The sequence below is a fragment of the Tamandua tetradactyla genome, chromosome 12 (genome assembly GCF_023851605.1).
Source record: "Tamandua tetradactyla isolate mTamTet1 chromosome 12, mTamTet1.pri, whole genome shotgun sequence".
Taxonomy (NCBI): Eukaryota; Metazoa; Chordata; class Mammalia; order Pilosa; family Myrmecophagidae; genus Tamandua; species Tamandua tetradactyla.
The window spans coordinates 26,155,398-26,178,449 of NC_135338.1; the positions used below are offsets into that span (position 1 = coordinate 26,155,398).

Consider the following 23,052-nt stretch of genomic DNA (forward strand, 5'->3'; position numbering starts at 1 on the left):
CATGTTTTGAGCTCTCTGTGGCAGGACTGGGCAAGTCAGGAAGAATGTGGCTCGTTCCTTAATGGGCAGAAGCAAGGTTGAATTTTATCATCATCCTTTCAAGGGGTTAGGTAGGGGTCAAGGGGTCAGATGGAATGATAATTTTCCTGATCAAAGTTATATTAAGGAAATTACACTGATTGTATCTTCGTCCCCTAAACTTTATGAGCCTCTTTGTAATCCCGCTTCCGCCAACAGTTTCCCCTCTTCACCCACTCTCCAGGCCTCCAGCTGCAGGGAATGATTGTCTGGCTTTCCCCTCCTAGGAATACAGGTCCATCAGCTGGCCAGAGATTCCTGCACTAATGTGTCTTTGTGATGATTTGTCCTTCGGTGTGGGAGCCCGCAGGCAGTCCCCATCCACATGCCTGGCGTCCGTACACATGTGAATATACCCTGCGTGAGAGAGGCCCTCCACTCTTCTCACCCCATTGTGCCTGGCAAGTCCCACTTGCGGTTCTGCATCTCTTTGGGGTATGCTCAGAGTTCTGTGACCAACCCCAGGATTCCCTCCTGAGTCTGCCACCAACTTATTTTTGTGTTTCCTCAGACGGATCACTCCTCTGCCTGGAGACTCCATGAAATAACATAGGATTTACTCGGCAATATTCTCTGGACTTTTTACGAAGACCTGGATTTCTTGTTGTCATTTGAGCATCTCAATCCTCTAAAAGTACTTAGAATATTTTCTTCATTTCCACCTCACAAACTATTTTATCCCAGACATGCCTCTCCCAGTGTGTGTGTAGTGGGGGTGTTAGGGGGTTAGTTGGGAGATAGAGCTGGGGGCGGGGAGAGGGGAGGCAGAGCTGAGAATCTGGTCCCGGGCTCCTGTCCTTTCCTTCACCTCTGTCAAGGCAAAGATCAGCACTGGGCTGACCTTCCTCAGGCTGAGCAAACAGAAAAGAAAGCTATGGAAGCTTACATGCCCCTCTGCCGTTCGCTGTTGTTTCCATCTGGTGGGCCACCTCTGCCTGTCCCCCCACCTCCCCTTTGCCTGCTCTTTTTTTCTTTTTTTCAGAAAGCCTTAGCACCAGTGCCCCAGTGAGCCTCTGGGAAGAGAGGTCTGTTCCCTGTACTGGCCTCGGCTCCCCATACCAGAACATTCAGGCGTCAATGGGAAACAGCAAGATCTGTCAGCGTCTCCCCCTTTTTCGGGGCTTTGAGGGCCACATTTTCCACGGCCATCTGTTCCCTTTCACCTCTCTGGACAATGTTGCTTTTTAAAGCCAGCGATTCTGCCTCCTTTATCCCCTCCTCTTTCTTCTGTGCGCCCACCCTTTCCCCCTCTCATCTCACTCCTTTTCCAACCCTGTGAAATGAGCTCTTAAGATAAAACTTGCCCTTCCGCCATAGAAAGTTGTTTTGCGACTACTGTGGGTTTAGAGTTTTACTTTAAATTTTTTCTTTGAAGTGAGAATTTGCTACTTGTGGCATTTCTGATTGCCCTCGGGGTATCCTTTGGATAGAGAGGGAAGCTGGAAAGATAGAAAAACTTTTCAGTAGTGAAGAAAAGTTACAGAATAGTAATGAGATTTAGGTTCCTGCTGGCAGACACTTTACTCTTTAAAGAAGGAAGCCTCCTTTTCTTTCCCTTAATAATCAGTTTAAGGAAATTTGTATACTTTAGAAGTCTTTCCACCATATATGTTATTATTTTTTTTATCTTGCTGCTTCTACATTATGTTATTGTTGTTATGAATTTAGAGGTAAGGCAGCTGTGAAGCAGATACAGTGATATCTTTTGTCTTAAAAAAAAAGCTATAATTACAGGGTGGGCCACAGCGGCTCAGCAGGCAGAGATCTTGCCTGCCATGCCAGAGACATGGGTTCAATTCCGGTGCCTGCCCATGCAAAAAAAAAAAAAAACAAACTATAGTTACAGAGGTTCGGGATTCAGGCAAGGAGCCCATGATGTCTTCTAGGTGAAACCATAGGTCCGGCAGCTCAACAGATGTATGTAAAGGGGTGTTGTACCAGTAATGACCTATGATTAAGTGTGTGACCTTGGGAAAGTCACTTACCTCAAAAAACAATGATAATAAAATCTTTTACTTTAAAAAATGCTTAATACATGATTCTTCTATCTGCTCCAATATTTTGTTTCAGTAACAAGATGAGTATATGGTAAGGTCATGAAAACTTTATGGGCTGTCTTTGGTTAAGAATATTATCATAATCCAGTGCTGGGTCTACTGACATGGACATCTCTAGAAGAGGGACTCCTAGCCCTGGCTGCTTGTCAGATCATGAGTAAGTCTGGAACACAGGCGCTGGAATCAGACTGCCAGAGTTCAAATCCTGCCTCCAGCACTTATCAGCTATATGACTGTGGGTCAAGTTTCCCCATCTATAAAATGGGAGCAATAGAATATCTAATTTATATTCTTATTGAGATGATTAAGACATTTTCCTCACGTAAAGCACTTAGAACAGTTTCTGGCACAAAATAGGTGCTCTTAAATCTTAACATTGATTATTGTTCCCTTCCCATCTCATAATCACATGACAAATGAAAAAAGTGGACTAACTGGCTTCCTGCATAGCTCTTTTGATTCTGTCACGTTTATCCTCTGTGCTTAATTTTTTCATTGAAGAGATAACATTGATAAATAATATAATTATCAATTGTAATATTAACATAGCAATTCTGCTTAGAAATGTCATATATTATAGAAACATCTTAAGATGTAAAAAGATAGAATCATGCACTCCTGGCACAGAACATGAACCAGATGTGGAGATTATAGTCACAGAAGGACAGCCTATCACGATTTTGTCAACTAGGGTTATTTTACATGTTTTCAGTTGGAAACTTACAGAAGCTGGAGATTTTTTTTTCTTTGGTATCAATTTCTAGAAACCCAGAAGAGTTTCCCAACAATAGAGAGAGGAAATTATTAAAATTTGGTTTTCTAGGAAGACACAGATGCCTCTGAACAGGAAATTGAAAATTACAATTTAATGAGGAAAAGGAAAAGAAGTGGGGAGTTTAGAAAATGAGAAGAGATTGCTCCATGAATTTTCCCTCCCAGAGAGGGATTTGAGTGCTTAGTCTTACTTTTTAAGTAGCTGAAAGGAAACAAAAAGTGATGAAAGACTAGTCAGACTATGGGTTCAAATCCTGGCTCTGCCACTTGCCAGATGACCTTGGGCAAATCACTTACTCTCTCTGGAAAACTGGTTTGTTAATAGTATCTCCCTCATAGAGATAATGTCCGTAAGGTGTTTAGGCTAATGCTTAGAACATATGAACTATCCTAAAACGTTATCTCTTAATTTTTTATCATAATATCTTATATCAACTAAGATCTGAAGTGAGACCTGAGATAAGGTACAAATTCCTCCAAGCTGGTGTCCTTATCACTTTGCTGATACTAGTCATTTTTGGCAAATCCATAGTTCTGTCTCATTTCTGGATAAACAGTGGCCTGCAAGGAAGAAGAAAACTGCTTTGCTCAAAAATTTGTATTTTGCAGACATGTACTGACTATCTGCTGCCACCAAAACCAGTAGTTCCCCCCAATTAAAATAACTCTGTTAGTATCAGCACATTTTGCTCATCAGTTCCCTCTCTCACCATGAGCCGGCTGCCTGAGTTTCTTGACTAACCCCCAGGGATTGGGACACCCTTGTGAAGGAACTTGAGGAAGTTAAGACAAATTTACCTCCATTGCCTAAGATCCCCTATTCCCTGGCCATCTGCACATTGTTCAGACATTGCAACTTATGATCAGGCAGCTGCTGCGCCCTCTGTAATTCCTGTCACAAAAGGAATTTTCCTTCCTCCTATGTCATTATTTGTTGTGAGCCTTATGTTGGCACAATGGATGGCCACCTGGACATCAGTCCTGTATGTATGTGTGTGTGTCTGTGTACATGCCCCCAAAATAGAGAAGTGTGGCAACTTCACCTAGCCTTGTCTCAGAAGGCACAGCTCCGGTGGTCAAGGAAACACAAGCTGCCTGAAGAAACTCAGCAGCCAAGATGATTTTACCATTACAAGAAAATGAAAATCCTTTGGGCTCTTGTGAAAAACACAGGGTGCTGAAGAGACTGGGATTGCCTCCACTGACCCATCCGACATTTTACTCTTCCCCCACCTTTTCTCAGAGCCTGCAGGGGCAACAAACATATGTGACGCCAGCATTCCATTCTCTCCCACTCATGAAAATATCCTGATTCCTATCATGATCATTCTGCTCTCCAAAGGGGTGACTGAGATAGGGTGGGAGGAAAGCATAACAATAAATCTTTGCACTATGGGCAGGGTGATAATTAAAAGCATTCTCCAGAACAATGTGCTCTCTGATGCCAAAAGGGAGGCTGCTGGGACGGTGAAAAATCATAGAGAGCCCGGGCTCCGGCCCCAGCTCTGCCTCTCACTAGATGGTTTTCAGTGATCAATAAAATGGTAACAGTGATATTACCCTTGTCATGGGATCAAGGAAAACCATATTTATAAAAGCATTTTAAGTTGAATTCATTAGAGGCACTTATGTATGTGCTAATGTACTTCGGAGTTTTCAAAGCACCTCAGGGTGCTATCTCCTGTCCTCTTTTACACTCTTGACTCCCTTAGACAAGCAGTCTATCCCTGTCCCCCGAGGAAACAACCGGGAGTTTGTTTTGGTGTGTAAAAGAAATGAAGGGGCATGACTGAGGAAGGATCTTAATGAGGGTCTCTGCCTGAGTAGGGACAGTGCTCGGCCCCTCTGGCCTGTTTCATGCCGCAGGCTGTCAGCTGCCTTCTTTCTGAATTACTGTTTTGGGTGGTTCTTCCTTCAACAACTCCAACCAGATGAATTATAGCATTTCCAAAGACGATTTACATTTCTCCCCTCTTAACCCCTTGGGAGCTAGGGTGGAAGATAAAGTCAGCAGATAGGAGCCTTAAAAACTGGACCAAAGGGCATTCTGCAGAATGTTGGCTTCTAGGATGAAAAGGATGCAGAGCCACAGCATAGAATACAAGGTGGAGATTTTCTAATGTAAGTACGCCCATGACAGTACATGCACAGTACAGGGACTGTCCTGAGGGTCTGAGGAATCTACAGTTGCAAGTAAAGCAGCAAATACCTACCTAACACATGTTTTTTTCAAACTTTAGTGTATATAAGGTTCATCTGGGGGAGCTTTTCAAAAATGCAGACTCTTGGGCACTACCCGCAAAAACCCTGATTCAGTACATTTGGGATGAAACCCAGGAGTCTGCATTTTAAAAAGTTAACCAGTTGATTCTGATGCATTGACCCCCACATGTGAAACAATGCCCTAATAATTTCCCCAGAGATCCAAGCCTGTGAAGCTGTATCAATGACACAAATCACCTCTCAGGGTGGACCAGCCTACATCTTCATGCTTTTTTTTTTTTTGGCTCTTTCCTTTTTATTTTAACTTTGGAAAGAGTTTGAGCATACAGAAAAGTACAATGAACACCCCCAAATACCTTTTACCTAGATTGTTAACATTTTCCCACCTTTACTTTATCTTTCTTATTATTGTTACTAATTTATTTTTTTATGATCTTATTAATTTATTATTGTTATCTTTGCTGAACTATCCGAGAGTAAGAAGTGGACATCAAGAGCCTTCAGCATTTATCTTGTAAGAACAAAAATGTTCTCTTACATAACCACAAAACAGTTATCTTACTCAGGAAATTTACAACTGATATAATATTATTATCTAATATACTGGCCATATTCAAACTTCACCAAGTTTCCCAATAATATCCTCTGTAGCAATTTTTATTTTCTGATCCCAGATCTAATCCAGGATTAGGAATTGCATTTAGCTGAAATAACTTTTTGCATTACTGGTTTGTTGTTCCCTCCTTCCCACTCCTTTAAACTTTTTATTTTGAAATAATTTCAAACTTACAGGGAAGTTGCAAGCATTACCGGTTTTTTAAGCCACTGATGTCTTGACAGAAATATTTTCTTTCAAGAGCATTCTTCCTGATAAACAACAGCATCTCTTTTCCCTTTCTCTTTATTGCTTGTAAACAGCCTGTAATCCAGTGAGAGCCTATAGCAAAAGCAGACTTTCACAGGCTGCATTCTGCCTCAGCGAAGGCCTTGAGAATCCCTGCCTCCCTGTCCTCATTTTGCCTGTGAGCTGATTTACCAAAAGCAAACCATATAACCATTAGTGAGCCCTTTTCTTCTCAGTCAAGTGGATTGTCACCTGGCTTACTTGATGTCCAGACTAGCTCCTTGAATACGTAATGCTACCAAGTATCACCCAACTATAGTTTAAGTCTCTCCAAGGAAGGGGGACTGATAAAGATATGCCATTTTTTGCCCTTCCCAGCTCTTGCCAAAGACAATCTGCTGAATGGACCCAACTGAGAGTGATTTTTTTTTTAAGCTCCAGAGCTAAGCAATCTGAGATAGAGTAAGCAGCTGCATTCATGCTGCCAGCATCACCTGAAACAAATATCAAATGGTCAAAAATGAAATGATGGATAATACATAAGAATTCAGATTTGATATCCCCCTGCTGCCTCAGATTCTACAATGGGAACAGAAATGCAAAGCTCTTCCCAAGATAGCTGATAGGTGTATGGTTTAAAGAAATCACAGTACGATAAAACACATTGTGGTGGGGTGGGGGGAACACTTCATGTAAGCATTTAAAAAGAAAATGCCTTTTGGGCCTTGCGACAGTGGCTCAGTAGCAGAATGCTCGCCTGCCATGCTGGAGACCCAGGTTCAATTCCCGGTGCCTGCCCATGAAAAAAAAGAAAAGAAAGAAAATGCTTTCAGAAATTCTTTAAGTGGTTTAGTTTTTGTTTTCTTTGTTTTAGTTTTATGCTATTTAGTTAAGGGTGGTATCTGTTTTCTTTGAGTGAATTTATTTTTAATTAAAGATTTCTGTTCAAAGGGTCAAGAGGCCTAGCTACAGGTCAACATTCAGGGCTATTTTGTTTTGTGTTTTAAATAGAAAGTGACAGGAGGAAAGCTATATCATTGGGGAAGGGGTTCAGGAACATGGACCCCTGGGGAATGTTGGGAGCTGAGCTGGATGAGGGGAAATTGTTTCTCTCTGTTCAGACACCCTAGATTTGTCTTGCTCTTCTCAAGTCTGTTACTGTTTTCCTAGCTGTCTTTGAGGACCTTGATGATCATCACTGTAAACATTCAGAGAAACCCTATGCAATATCCCCTGTAGAACTGCTTGGTTGGTAAATGGAATGGTTTCCAGACTGACTATTTTCTCATACCGTAAGCATCCCCATTCTGATGCTGAATATATCCCATATAATGTCTCTGTAGCGTGACCTTACATCTTGGTTTGCCTGGTCTAGTCCCAGTTTATCCCTGCTATGTCAATATAATGATTAATAACGTCTCCCTTTCCTTCTCAGAAGTGCCCTGGTTGGATAATACTTTATATGACCACTCTAAGATTCTGGAAACATTATATTTTCTTCCCATGAAGAAACCAGTAGAGTTGGTTTGAGTGATTTGTGCTGGTGCATAGCAGACTTTATCCTAGTGATTAGCTTACCCCTATTTCCACCTTCTACTGTAGAGAATTAACCCATCCCTGTCTCTTCCAGTCCATAAGTTCTGATTTCCCCACAATTTTTTTTTTTTTGTCTTCTGCTTCACATTTCTTACTTTCCTCAATATATGTTTTAACGAGACTTAGATCAACTTAGGTGTGTTGTGCAAATAAAGACTCTGGACTGCATTTACCCCTCTCACCTCTAACCAAGAGATATTGAGAATTAAATGTTCAGCTTTATCAAAGCCAAGCAGATTTTTCTTTATCAGACCAAATGCCTTCTTAGTAGGCAAATGGTATAGGATGAGGCAGTTATTGCATGGTTTTATGCCTCAGGTCCTTCATTTGTAAGTCTGTAAGAATAATAGCTTTGAAGTATTTTGAGAATCATAGAACTCAGAAGATTATAAATAACAAAAGATTTTTTCCCCCTTATCTAAAATGGCAGCACAAATACTGAGGTTACTTACTTAATAGAGAGCATGTGGTCCCTGGCCATTTGCAGCTAATAGGTTTGTTTTGTTTTAATTTTGATTAGAGAAGTTGTGGGTTTACAGAAAAATCATGTATAAAATACAGGATTCCCATATACTACCCAGTTATTAACACCTTGCATTGGTATCGTACATTTGTGACAATTGATAAAAGCGCATTTTTATAATTATACTGTAACTATAGTCCATAGTTTAAGTTAGGTTCATCATTTGAGTTATGCAGTTCCATGGATTTTTTTTTAGAAACATATTTACAACCTAAAATTTCCCCCTTTTAAACACATTCAAATATGTAATTCAGTATTATTATGTTCATAATATTGTGCTACCATCACCACCATCTATTACCAAACTTTTCCATCATCCCAAATAGAAACACTGTACATTTTAACCCTTAACTCTCTATTCCTTAACCCCACCCCATCCCCAGGTAGCCTATATTCTAGTTTCTGAGTCTGTTGAGTTTGCTTTTTCTGCTTATTTCATATCAATGAGATCATACAATATTTGACCTTTTGTATCTGACTTATTTAAGTCAACATGATGTCTTCAGGGTTCATCAATGTTGCCACATGTATTAGGGCTTCATTCCTTTTTATGGCTAAGTAATATTCCATTGTGTATGTAGACCACATTTTGTATATAATGCCACTGTGAATAACAATGTATAAATATCTGTTCAAGTTTCTGCTTTCAACTCTTTTGGGTAAATGCCCAGAGTAGGATTGCCTGGTCATATGGAAATTCTATACTTAACTTTCTGAGGAGCTGCTAAATTGTCTTCCATTGAAGTTGCACCATTTTACATTCCTAAATGAGTATTCCTGTTTCTCCACACCACTCCAGCACATGTAATTTGTCATTCTAGCAGGTATGGAATAGTACCTCATGGCTTTTATTTTGCATTTCCCTAATGGCAAATGATGTTGAACATTTTTTCATGTGCCTTTTGGCTATTTGTGTATCTTCTTTGGAGAAATGTCTATTTAAGACTTTTGCCCATTTTTAAGTCATGTTGTTAAGTTGAAGGATTTCTTTATATACTCTGTATATTAAATCCTTATCAGATATGTGGTTTTCAAATATTTCTGCAGCTGATGGGTTTTTTCCAGTGCTCTATTTATAGACCTAGGTCAGAAATATCACTTCCGTTGGAACTTGACCTACAGACCATTGTCAATTTTAGAGACCAGAGGAAGTGGAGTACACAATATATACAGCTGGTTCACTGTTCGGTTAGTGAACCACAGGCCCCCAAGGAGATTAATTTTGCTGGAGGATAGATCTCTGAACCTATACCAATTTCTTTTGTATGATACCTTTGCTCTGTGACTTTGTGGGCTTATAGGTCATCTTGAATCCTTATTCTTGAAATACCGCCTCCCAGGTATTTCTCCCTCTGTTATTAGCCAGTCATCCTCTTCAACTTTGGTTCCTGATATTCTGACTTTCTCCATTCATAGAACAAGAGATAATGATCCACCAACAGATGTAACTTAGGCCACTGTGAGAAATTTAGGAGAAAGCAGATCTAAGCATATCCCCTACTTCATTTTCTGTTGGGGGTAACTGAGATTTTCAGTCAGTTCCCTAGTTTAAATAAGTGACCCAACCAAAAAACATATGCTAAGCTCAGCAACTCCATGGGCCTGGTTTTAAATAGGAGAAACTGAATTTAATGAATGATAATCCCCTTCTAATCCAGACTCTAACACTCAGACTCTCATCTTTAGGCTTTGTTATTATGAAGTTGTGTTTGCTGGGACTTGACCACTTGCCAGCACATGTTTGCCCATTGTAAGGCTTCAGTGAGGAGGATAGACTGAGAAAATCCCTATACTGGAGAAAAAGCACTATCAGGAAAGTGCATATATCTGCATTCTCTTCAGGCTTAAATGGGTGCTAGGTAGGGCATAGCAATTTAAAGATAGTATGTAGAATAGAGCATTCTCAAACTTCCTGGAAAAAGTGAGATCTAGAATGAGGAACTAATTTCTTTTCATCAAAATACCATAGACTCAAAGTTTTTAGAACAGGAAGGAAATCTTGAGGTTATTTTAAACAGCCTCTTCTTGTCATGGATAAGGAAACTGAGGCTCAGAGAGGTGAAGTAATTGTTTAAACTGGTTATTACTGAGGCCTGCTCTGATGTTCTTTGTTAACACCACGCTTCTGCTCCCACCTGGTCTCATTAAAAGCCCACGACGAAGTGAGAAATAGGACTCCAAGGTCCTGCCTTCCAGCCAGCAGCTGCCCATATGCTATCATGCATTATTTAGAACATGCTTCAGGATGTGAGGACAAGAGAAAAGAACGATAGTGAGAATGTCAGTTCCAGTGATAACATGCCATCTCCTTTCATGAATTTATTTCAATCCTGGAAATATTTGTGGGTATTTTTATTCAGTTTTGGTTTTTATTTTCTTCTTTCTGATCTCAATAAGTTGCTTTTCATCTGAAAGGACTTAGGGGACCAAATATCCAGTCTAATCTCCTAGGCCATGAGTTTTTCCTTCCCTTCTGCTCCTACTCTGTAAGTCACTGCTTTGTTTTCACTTTTGTTTTTTAACATGGAAAAGGTTTTCTTTTAAAGTTGACTTTTTGGTACAGAGCAAACAAGTTTCAGTTATGTACTGGAGATTCGGTTTGACCTCCCAGAAATGCTTAGCTCAGGAGTCATAAATTGAAATGTTTTCAGAGCAGGAGCTTTCTCATTAAAGGCTTCCTAACAGGCACCTTCTAAATACTGACACAGGTTGGTACCAGAGGCCCATTACGTTTTGGAAATCAAGGCTACATAGCAACCTGGTTATCCTCCTCCTGTCTTATTGCACAAGGGCTACACCTTGTGTCTACAGAGCAGGGAGAGAGCCCTTTGCACTGTGAGAAATTTGCCTTCATAATCAACTCCCACTCTGAAGGAGTGTGGAATTGGATCCAACAGATAGTAGTCATGAAAGATATTACAGAGTCACATACACTGTTGTTTTAACCGCTTCATTACTGAGCCCTGCCTCATCGTTAGCAGAATAAAAAATGTAGGAGATGATGTCTAAATTTCCTTTCTCCCTAGAATTTCACCTTCAGTGTTTGATCATCATTGTTTCTGTCATTTGTACCTATCAAGTCTCTTCATCTCATGGTCACCAAGCACCTTTGTTTGCTAGGAAGCAAGAATTATTATTCACATTTTACAGATGGATAAGTAATCACAGAAAGAGAACATGTTTGAACTTACCCAGAAAGTTTCTGAGAGAACAAGTAATGAATGTTCCCCTAGTCTTTTTTAGAGAGACCTCAGACTTCAGTGTAAATAATTGGATTTGCTCTATGTAGCTTACCCAGATGTTTCTCTACAGGCCCAATCCCGTGACAATGAAAGATTCTCGGATAATGAAAATATTCTCAAAGCCCAGGTCATTCATTTAATATATAACTTATATTAGAATTAACCAAATTCCAGTACAATGAAGTCATACTTCCTTGGCAGAACTAAGTATCAAGGTCATCAAAAAGAAGGGAGAGGGAGATAGTGCCCCAACTTTCAGAATTTCCACTTAAAGTGAGCATCACAAAGATTCATTTTTATCCACTTCCTGACTAATTAGGTCATTGGGCAGGAAGTCACCTTTTCTGAAAAGCCAGTAAGCAGTTCTTCCTACCTTAAATTTCCAATAAACAGTGTCAATGATAATTTGAATCAGCCCCATCATCGGAATGTTTTTAAGTCAAAAGACATAAGACCACTGAGTTTTCTAGTTGATAATAAAGTTACAAAGTTATTGTAACACAGCTTTCCCCTCTCTTTTTCCCACTTCTCTCTCAAAACATCCTACCACCCATAACCACTCTTCAATTGTTTTTGTATAAATAAGGCCCACTAAGTGGAATAACTTTCCAATCCTAACCAGGTTTTTAAGCCTTTCATTAGGGAGGGTCAGTTCCAGGCCACCTGATTTGTGTGAACCCAACTGCTGGACTGGTTAAGACAGATTAAATAACTTGCCAAGCCAGGGCATGCATTGTCCTTCTGTAAACCCCTTGCCCTGGGTATCGTTGGACATCAGAACAGAGGAAGCCAAATATAGAGCTTGACTGACATGCAGAATTCAGATGTGTGGGAAGACATTCACAACACATCTCCATCTGTGTCTTCCCGGATACAAACCTTTCAGCTTTTCAGGCCCTTTCTACGGGCCCCCTCTGGGCTAGAAAAATAGCAGGTTATGTGATTTCAGAAACATGATGAGCCTGCAGAAGGCTAACTAGAGCAGTGGTTAATACTCAGTCTGCCTGGTTTCGAATCTTGGTTCTGTCATTAACCAACAATGTAACCTTGGGAGAGTTACTCAATCTCATAGCCTCATTCTGTCAATAGGGATGATAATATTATCTACCTCATAGGGCAGTTGTGAGGATCAAAAAAGTTGAAACTAAGATTTTAAGCTCAAACAAGATCTAAGCTCTCCTTATATAAAGAGCTTACATAGGGCTTAGCATTGGCACTTAAAAAATATTGTCTTTCATTATTAACTTTCAAGGACTTGCTGTTATTGTTACTCTTATGGCAGTTTAATGTTGGTAAGCACTCCTAAAAAATGTGTCTCCTCAAACTTGTTTACTCAGGGTTTCCATTGGAACCTTCCTTGGTCATTTGTACTCATGCCCCTTGGTAAGGACCCATGCTTACTTGTCTAGAAAGTATGGTGCTTTTTTGTGTACTGTTCTCATTGGTTTAGGGACATGAAGTTCTTTAAGAATAGTCTCTACTGGCCTTTGAAAAAATCCTATCTTCCTCTAGACATGAGAAGCTCCTATAATTTTATTATGTGAAAAAAAAATTTTTTTAATACTTCACTAACTAGCAACCGCTAATTGTTTACATGTGGCTTTTCTTTTGCAAACTTTAAAGCTCATCCTGACTTCATCCTATCACTTTGCAGCCATCTAAGAATTACCTTCTAGTGTTTGCTTAGAAAATATAAGCCTTTTAATCTTAGTTTAAGCAAGATATAATTAAGAATGTGAATCTGCTGTTAAAGCAATTATGTGACACAGCTTGAAGTTTAGTAGAAATAACATTAACTATTCATTTGAGCAGTATTTACTAAGCATCCACTGTCTCAGACCTTGTGTTGTGACCTTGTGCTAAAATAAATGAGACATGGATGTTGACTTCTCATAATATATATTAGGGGTGTTAAGAAAAGCACACACAATATACCACAGCCTAGAAAACAGCAATAACCACGACAGTGTGATATAAAATACTATGGAAGTTTATAGGAGGAAGATATTATTTCTTTCCCTATCAGGGAAGTCCTCCTGTAAGAAGTGACACTGAGGTAGAGTAGAATTTGGATGTGTGGATGTAGGGGTATTACAGATATACAGGGGACATGCAGAAGAAGTGATTAAATCAGAGCAAAGCTTATATGAAGTAGAGTACAGAGAATAAGTATGGAAAGACAGGTTAGACATGGGTTCAATGCCAGTCTTAGGAATGTGAAATTCTTTGAAGGCAACAGGTAGCCACTGAAAGTTTTGATCAGGCTAGCCTAGGTGGCAGATAGCATGTTTAGATGTGTACTTGAGAGAGGTTAATAGACAATGGAAAAGAGGATGGATTTTTGTAAGGAGAACCTGACAGCAACATTAAGACCAGTTAGAAAACTATGGGCAGTCATCCCCAGGCGGAAGCTAATAAAGGTGTGAACTAAAGTTAGGGCAGGAAGAATGGATTGCAGGGTATGGATGGAGGTGAGATTTTACACTTAAATCAGTAGGTCTTCACAGTTTATTAGAAGTGAGGGCATGTGAGAAAGAGAAGTAAAAACTATGAAACTGATTAAAAATGGTACTGATCAAACTAGATTAACTGAGAGGTCAAAAGAAAGGGACCAAGTAGAAGAGTAAGTTTATATGGGAAGATATGAGCTTGATTTGAAGATATTGAATTTATCGTGCTAAATTCATGATGTCAGAATCGCAATTCTTATGTTCAGAAATGGAGAAGAGGCGCTGAGTCAAGTTGTAAGTTGAGACAGAGGCTTAGAAATCATCCACGTAGAGGTGTCATCCTCATCAACAGTGAGGTTATGCCATATGGAACAGACACTGCAAGCCTGGTGGGAATGAGTCATATATGGATGACAAGCAAACATTTTAAAATCAGGAGATTGTACTTAAAATACTGATTTCTGGCTTCTCTTAAAAATAAAACAGATCTGGCTAACTCTGAACTCATATTATGACATGGCAACAACTGGAGCTAAACAGGGGCTGCCCTTGAGATTGCAGATGAATCCTCTAATTCACCACAGTCCCCATAATTCTCCATCATCTTCTAACCTTTAAGATTAAAAGTCAGTTGTAAATCTAAGGAGACAGAACGCAGATTAGTTGTTGCCTAGGCCTGAAAGGGGGATAGAATTCAGGGGCTGACAGCTAAAGAGTTTCTTTTGTCAGGGGCGGGGGGGGGGCGGGGGGGGGCAGGCAATGAAAATGTTCTAAAATTGATCTTGGTGATGGTTGAGCAACTCTGAATATACTAAAAGCCATTGAACTGAATACTCTAAGTGAAGTGTATAGTGTGTGAATTATCTCAACGCTGGTAAACACATAAACACACACACGCAAGAAAAGTCCGCTTGCCATTTCCCTTGCAATATTGTTTTTCTTATAGCAGAAAATATTTCTCTTAAATGTATCTCTGTCAAAAAGGGGGAAATGAGAGGGTTGTGTATTTTAAGAAAAATGGAAGCAAATACATCTCTTTGTGGTAGTGAAGAATTTCTCCATGTTAATAAGCAAACGCTTGGCCTCTTTGTTAACTTATGATACCTTCCTAGCTACTGACCTTGAGCGACTTCCTGAGGTCCACCCAGAATTAAGAAGAGAGGAAGAGCAAAAGCAAAGAAGGGAAAGGTGTGATCAACATGGTAAAAGGAGAAACAGAAGAGGCAGATATCCTGAATGCCATAGGAAAGAAAGCTTCATCAAATGCTGATAAGAGGTCAAGGAGAGAGAAGTCAAGAGGTCATGAAAGACCATCCATTGAGAGTTTAGAGAGATGAAGAGGCTGACGATAAGGTGCCCAGACAGAATGCTTTATTCAGGAGTTATTATTTTATCCTCAGGTGTAGAGGAATGTTTTTGAAGAATTTTAAGGAGAGGAGTGATGTGATCAGACTGAAACAGTCTAGATTATTTTCACATTAATTTGTATATGTTTTGAATTGTGTGCATAATGAACCAAGGTCACCCCAGATTTTATTCCTTCCTACACTAGATTCTCCTCCGATCTGAAATCCCCAGGTTCATTGAAACCCCAGTTGTGTCTGAACTAGGGAGAATATATGGTTGGTGTTATTAACACAGGAGTTCTCAACCTCGACATTATTGACATTTTGGGCCAGATAATTCTTTGTTGTAGGGATTGTCCTGTGCACTGAAGGATGTTTAGTACCCTCACTCACCTCTACCCACTAGATGCCAGTAGTAGCCCCAGATGAACATGGCCAAAAATCTCACCTCCCGCTGAGAACCAATGAACCACGTTGATTGTTAGTTGTAGCATTTGAGCCCAGGAACTTAAGGCCATGTGACATTGTTAGCCCACCCTGAAAGGTGTCTAGCCTGGAACATGGGACCAATTTTTACTCCACACTAAGAGGTGAAAAACAGATGATGCAGTGAGTAGGCAATAAATGAGAAATTTAAGTACTCATTTTGTTTCAGCTAATTCAGTGGTCTTCAACCTCTCTGTACCGTGGGTTCCTCATCAAAATGAGATGTATCTTGAGATACCAACTATGCCCTTCTAAGGCCAGGATTCCTTAGGGGCACTAGAGTTCAAAGGAGACCTCAGGCTGTGCTGGTTATGATACTGAAGGTTGACTTCCAAGTGATAAGATGTTCAGAACTGCCTCTAAAGAAGAAGAGGAGGAAAACTGGAGTCCTTTCTCCTGATGAGGTTAGGTGGGATCAGTGAAGCTCTGGAGATGTAAGATACTAGCTGAAATGCAACTTAGAGTAGACTAGGAACTCAGATAAAGTTTACCTCAATCCTCCCCCTTATAGGAAAATTTTAGAAGATAAAGAAATGTTTCTCTTGTAATAGGGATGTCTAAGACATTAGATATGAGAAGATGAGCTCTTCCAGATTTCTCTTCTGGGTGTATGTACAGAGCATAGAAGAGTAAAGGAATTTTATATGTATATGCTGTCTTTTCTATATTAAAAAGGAAAAGTAAGTTAAGACTCTTAACAAGCTAAAGAACTCTTACAACTCTATTCAACTAAGACAGTTTCATAACCAGTTCTTATTCTATGGGGGTAATATTATGCATTTTAGTCACAGATATGGAGTGGCTTGGTTTACTATTAGCAACGACTCCAAGCTGCTTTGCAATGCAATCTTGTTGATATATAACTCCATTATCTTTTAGCCGAGTCATGGTCCCTTTTCACTGAGGCTGAAGGAAACTTGTGGTGGTTTTTATTTTTAGTCTCACATTCCTTACCCCCCCCACCCCCCTTCTTCTCTAATTCATCAGCCTACATGATATTGAACCAACCCCTGGAGTGCTCTCTGAGCAATGAATAATAACTAGACTCTGGCTGTGTGAAATGCTATCACAAGAAAAGGCATTCATAAACACAGTTTTGCCTTGTTTCATTTCAGGTACTTCTGGATCCAGCTGTGTGAAAGCTGCACTAGGAAACACCTGGAGTCACAGTGTGACTACCCGGCTGATTCTCCAGTACCTTGATTCAGAGAGAAGACAGGTGAGCAATCTGAGTGTTCATCTTCTGAAAGTGTTGGCCACATTGTTTATTCCTGGGTCAGCACTGGCTGGGGGTGTATAAAGAGACCGCTATTCCTTCCTGCCCCAAGAGCCATTACAATATAGTGGGAAAAAAGTCTCACACAGGGAGAAGTTATAAGAACAGAATCTAAAAAGTTGGCATTCCCTATAATATTTGCCAATAGCTTGTTAGTAACCAAGGTCTACCCTCTGGGGATCTCACATCCTTCACCTCTAAAGAACGCGCGATCATTTCACTTAGATGACATTAGTTGAGACTAAATAATTTGTATATGAATTAAATAGTGATGATGCTTTTTCTTGAGGTTGGTGTGCTTTGAAAATCTTAGGCCAGCTAGATCCTGCCAAGTGATTAAACGATTCTCCAGATACTAGGTAATTTAGCATAACTCTGAAGTCTGTAGCATCAAGTTCTAAATGTTGCCAGGGAGACCTCCAAAAGGATGATGGCTTTTACATAGCTCCCTATTTATGGTTTCTATCTTGGCATCAAGCACAAATTCCCCCCTTCGAACCCAGAAAATTTACATTTGTCTCTTCCTTAACCTTCTGTTCTCACTCTAAAGAAAGAGATATACAGTCTAACCTTTTTGCTAAAACGTTTCATAACCAGGACATTTATTTTTCCAACCCTTAAACTTAACTTTATCTGCTGTGTGGACCAAGTTTCATCACAATCTCTCCTGAAAGCAGTAGGATGAAGAAGACAGGGTTATAACTGTGAGTTGTTGGATAGGCAGAACTCAGGGCTAATATTTGCCCACCCTTCTAAATATATAAAAAGTCCAGGTCATTAGTCAAAGAGGCATGAAATATCATGCTAGTGGTCCTTTCTGGAGTTGGTGGCAGGAGAGGGAGTTATTGCCTGCAGTACCTGCATTAGATAAACTGGCTCTTTTTCAAGGTGTCAGAAATCATCAAAAAGAAACGTGAGTCTTTGCCTGTTCCAGTTGTAACTTTCCTAGTGCCCTTGGTTACAGACCGGAGGATTCTTCTTGGTTTGCTTGGAACTGTGTAAATAACATTCCAGCTTACTAATTGAGTTGGCCATGTTCTGAGAAGATGGAGCTGCTTGTTTTCATTTAGAGAGGCATTCTTGAATTTTCAGGCCCTGGCATGCTCATTACCTCAGTGATACCTTTTCCCTGATGATTCACTTGTTCTTAGTTCTAAATCCATCACTTCTCTTTTCAGTGGAACATATCCAAAAATATTCCTGGACAATCTAATGACCTTTGGTTTGCACCCTAGATATCAAATCATGTTAAATAAACTGTTTGTAGCTATAAGGAATAATAAGAAAGATTGTCAAGTACTACTACCTATACTCTATTTGAGGAAGAAAAATTCCTTGTGAATCAATGCTGATTATTTTGATGTATCCTTAATCCCACTCCTTGAAACCCATTAGTTCATCTCTGTCTTTGACTTTAGATGGCATTCTTACTCTAAGACACCAATTTTATGTTTCACACAAGGCTCCCAGATCCTCTTTTACTAATTCTGTTGAGAATTTATTAGTAAATGAAGAAACTAGAGACACATTTTTATTTTTATTTTGTTTTAATACATTAACCAATCGTTTCCATTTTGTCACCATTTGCTAGTAGGACAAACACTTTGTATTCTTTTTGGTGGCTGTAGGGTTTTGGTAGCTTTTGGCTCTTAAGGTCAAATGCTGGCCACTGGTCACGAGAAGAGTCACAAGCAAAGCATGAATGGGTCAGTGACAGGCCATCAACTCATATCCTATTAGTGGTCAGTGGTATTATCTTAATCTACAAAGGCCAACTTGTTACTATCATTACTTACCAATCAAGGGCAGAGTTAAGTGTCTTTGAATCATGTTTTTAAACAGTAATTATAAATTAAAGTAAAATATGGCCAGGGTTAAAATGGCCAATCCAAGAAAAGAATTTACATTTAAACTATAGAAATGTGTATGCCTTTTGGAGCCAATTGTCAAATTCGTGGCCCATTGACTAGGATAAAGTTTGAAACATGTCTCTATCTGACAACCTTATCTTGCCTTAGCAGAGGGTGTGTTAGTGATTCATTGAGCTTTTCCTGTGGTCTTACTTCATGCCAAAGTATAGAAGCCATATGAAAATAAGCTTTTCTGGAATGTGTGCTAAAGCAATACTTTACAGCTAACCTTTAAGGTGATTGTATCAAATAATATTCCCTTTTAACAGTACTTAGTAGGAAGTCATGTCTGGATCATTCTACGCAGACCTCTGGACCATCAGCCACTTGAAGAAGATACCAAGTCTAGTTTTTTTTCCCCCTTAATCTACTCTACTAAGAGATCAAGGTTATGGACTGAGGATTTTGTTTTATCCTGTTTCTATGGCACTGCGTTCTACACCAGGACTCTTGAGGGTAAGGCTTAGCCTGAGATCATAGGGCTCAAAGCAGGTCAGTCCAGCCAGGCAGACACACAAGCTGATTAACCTAGGAATTGAATTGTGTAGTCAAGGTGGGATAAGGAGTGTTCCCTGGCTGATTATTTTCTTTACACCCTGGAAACTTGTAAAATTATATAACCAAAAAAGAAATCTCCTTATCAGGGCACAAGCCAAGTTAATTCTCTTGTTTATGCTTCTTCAGTGTTAGCAGAAACCCTTTTAAGAAGCTGGGACACATTTTCTTTTGGACTAATTTAGCTTTTTCCATTTGACTTTTATTTTATTTACCTTTTTCCCACTCTGCTTCAATCCTGCCCCACCCTTTTTGCAACATTTTAAACCTTACCAAAGATATGTCCTTGGAGTAGAATTAAAATGGCCTCTACTCATTTTTTTTTTTTTTAACCATCAAAAATATGTTTTAGCCCACCACGTGCATAGCATTGTGGAAACAAAGAGGTAGAAGACTCAGTTCCTCCCTTGAGGTCCTTCTGGTCTAGTATGAGAGATGATGTATTCAATCACAAATAATCAAAATACAGTGGAGGGGGCAGGCCATGGTGGCTCAGCAGGTAAGAATGCTTGCCTGCCATGCCCGAGGACCCGGGTTCGATTCCTGGTGCCTGCCCATGTAAAAAAAAAAAAAAAGAAAGAAAGAAAATACAGTGGAGGAAATAAACAACAAACTAATGCTGAGAAACTGCTACAAAGCATTGTTTGATTTATCACGAGTGGTTAAAACAGTAATTATTTTGAATTCAAAGGAAGGTAAGCACATCAGAGGCACATTAAGTCTTTTAAGAAGGTGGAACTTGAGTATCTCTTTAAATCAGTAATTCTCAAACCTGGCTGCACTTTAGACTGACCACAGGAGCATTTATGAAATGCCAATGCCAGTTCCCCACCCCAAACCAATGAAATAAAAATCTCTGCTAGTGGGGCCGGGTGTTGGTGTTTATTTGACTTTATTTGTAAAGTTCCCCTAATGTGCAGCCAAGGTGGAGAACCTTTGCCTTAAATAACAGATAAAACTAGGTTAGCCAGAAAGAAAAGGGAGGATGTTGGAGAGGAGGAGTGAACAGCCAAAGAAAAACAGGGCATGTCACATGTTCAGAAGGCACAGATTGGTTTTTGCTTTATAACAGGAGCAGAGGGGTTTGTGTATTCATTCATTTGGCAAACGTGTATTTAATCACCTAGTCTCTGCTAGTTACTGTACAAGATGCTAGAAAGCCAAAAGGTGAGTAAGAGATAGTTGATGCCCTCTAGTTGTTTCTAATCTAATTGGCAAAACAGATAAACGTATAAACAGTATGTGCTGTGAGAGTGTCATAAATCAAGTAAGTATGGAGGAGACCGCAGGGTAGCTGTATCTGCCTCTTAGAGATCAGGGAGGCTCACAGAGGGCATTATGTTTGAACTTGGCCTCAAAGGATGAAAAGCAGTCTTCTAGGAAGAGATTAACAGAGGGAGGCCCCACTCTAGGCCTAGACAATAGTGTATACAAAGGCATCAAGTGATTAAATTGAATGATGTGCTGAGGGGATAGTTCATGGTAGCTGGAATATAATGTGTGTAAGAGAGAGTGGCAGAAAAGGAACCTGGAGAAATGGGCTGGGCAAGTCTGCAAAGGGCCTCCAAATTGAAAGAAAGAGGACTGGATGTCATCCCAGGGGCAGTGAACTAGATCATGTGTTCTGGATTCTGACGAACCTAGGCTTGAATCTCCATTGTACTCATTTATTAGCTAAGTGATTTGCAAGCACAATTAAAACTCTTTTGGTCCCAATTTCCTCATCTGTAATATGGGATTATTAATACCTATTTCACATTAGGTAGGTAAGTGAAATAATACATGTAAAGTACCTGTACATGTAGAATGTATGCCTGGCCCAATCTCAGTATGGTGCCTGGCCCAGTCTCAGTAATTGCTCAAGAAATGGTAACTGGTTCTACTGCCAAAATCATAACAAAGATAGCTGTAACATACCTCATGGTCATGTTGCGAGGATTAATGAAGTACATTTAGTACAAAGCCTGGCTCTTGGTAAGTGCTCAGTGAAAGGAAACATTAACATTAATACTAAAAAGATCTCAAAGAGATTTTTAAGCTTGGAAGTGGTGTGATCAGGTAACACTGGCAGAGCAGTGGAGATAATCCTGGATGGTCAGGGCCAATCAAGGCCTACCTGGAGGTGAGGGGTGGAGGGTGTATGAGCACCCTGGGCAAGAAAGCTGGCCTTCATGTTGAAGGAGAAGGTGCGCTCTTTCACAAAGGAAGCTTCTATGAGGCGGAAGAGCACAGAATGGATTAGCAGAGGTCTTCATTTGGAAAAATCTCACAGTAACCAGGCACATTGTAATGATGGGCTGGAAAAGAGAGAGTGAAGGAGGTCAGATGTGAAAGAATGATGGAAAAACCTGATGAAACATTCATATTGTTTCTCATCAAATCCTCATAAATTCTGCTCCTACCACACATGAGATTATATAAATGTGTAGGTAACCTAGAAAGAGTAGTGAAGTAAATTAATCCTGACTAGACTTTACCACCCCTTTATGAAATAAATATTATGACTTTCTTATTTCAGTAAATTGGAAAGAGGTGAGTTTTTCATATAGGAGGTATATTTATCATGGGCTTTATCATAGTATTTTTAGAAGGCACCCTGAAATTGTAGAGCACTTCAGGGAAGAGCTTAAACTACCCAATAAATTGTTGACAGGACCAATAATAATAGCCCTCAAACTTCTGGTTCCCACTCAAATCCTTAGTCTTTTCTTAAAGTCCTAGACTGTTTGGTATCTTGGAAGTCTTCAGTGCTTCCTTTTTGGTGATATAATTGTTTTATCCTTGTTCATTTTGTATTTTAAAATACTCAAGCACCATCACTACAAAGACTTCCCTGAAGTCCCATTCTCACCCTAGACATAATCAGTCCCTCTTCCCTCTGGCCCATAGTTGTGTCTAGCATTTGTCTCTGTTTTTGCACTGAGGAGCCCTGAATTATGAACTCCTTGAGGGCTGTGAGTAAGTCTTATTTTTCTATGTATCCTCAGAGGCTTGGAATGTTCTTGACACTTACACATTCAAAACATTTGTCAAGGAAAAGAGAAAGGGAGAAAGAGTAACACCTTGCACCCATACTTGAATCCAGTCTTAGGGAAGAAGGATATACTGCTTATTTAGAATCACTCTTCCCCATAGAAATTGAAATTTGCACTTTATAGTTCCTTCAAAAGACTAGTAATTGTCCATTAAAAAGGTTAGCACTAAACCTTGACAATTTATAGCACATACTTATATTGAAATACTATAAGAATACAGGATATAGGAATGCTTTTTTTGCACAGCCAGCCTGCTGGGACACCTCAATATGAGTAAATTTATTCCTAGCCTGCTGGGAGATATGGGAAGGTAGGATCAGGCTTCCCTTGAAAATCCTAGTTAGAATACTTTTGTATAGTAAACTAAAGCCTAAACACAGGCAGAGTGAGGAGGAACACTGCAATTACTTTCAGGAAGTAGGCAGCAGTGGGGACTTGGCTGGGAGGCAGGGAAAGAAGTTCTTTTGCCATCATCCAGAAACTTTGTTTGTTTGGTTTTTTTTTTTTTTCCTGGCTTCTTCCTTAGAGAAGCAAGACAAATATTGTGGGAAAAAACTGTTCAAGGATATAGGTGGCCACATTCGTAACAAATGTCCACTACCGAGGCATGGTACTAGCTGATCTCTTGAATCAACTCAGGGTACAGTGACATTGGGC

At 39.8% G+C, this 23,052-nt stretch overlaps 1 protein-coding gene across 7 annotated transcripts in view; it reads left to right on the forward strand.

Annotated features, from left to right (window-relative positions):
• Positions 1-23,052, forward strand: part of RAD51B (RAD51 paralog B) — an 889,743-nt gene that overhangs the window by 665,971 nt on the left and 200,720 nt on the right. For all 7 annotated transcript variants that reach the window (XR_013160322.1, XM_077122813.1, XM_077122815.1 and 4 more), the window contains exon 9: positions 16,735-16,838. Coding sequence is in view for 6 of the 7 variants with exons in the window: in XM_077122813.1 (XP_076978928.1) it covers positions 16,735-16,838 (104 nt within the window). In the remaining variant the exon portion in view is untranslated. The remainder of the gene's footprint in view (positions 1-16,734; positions 16,839-23,052) is intronic.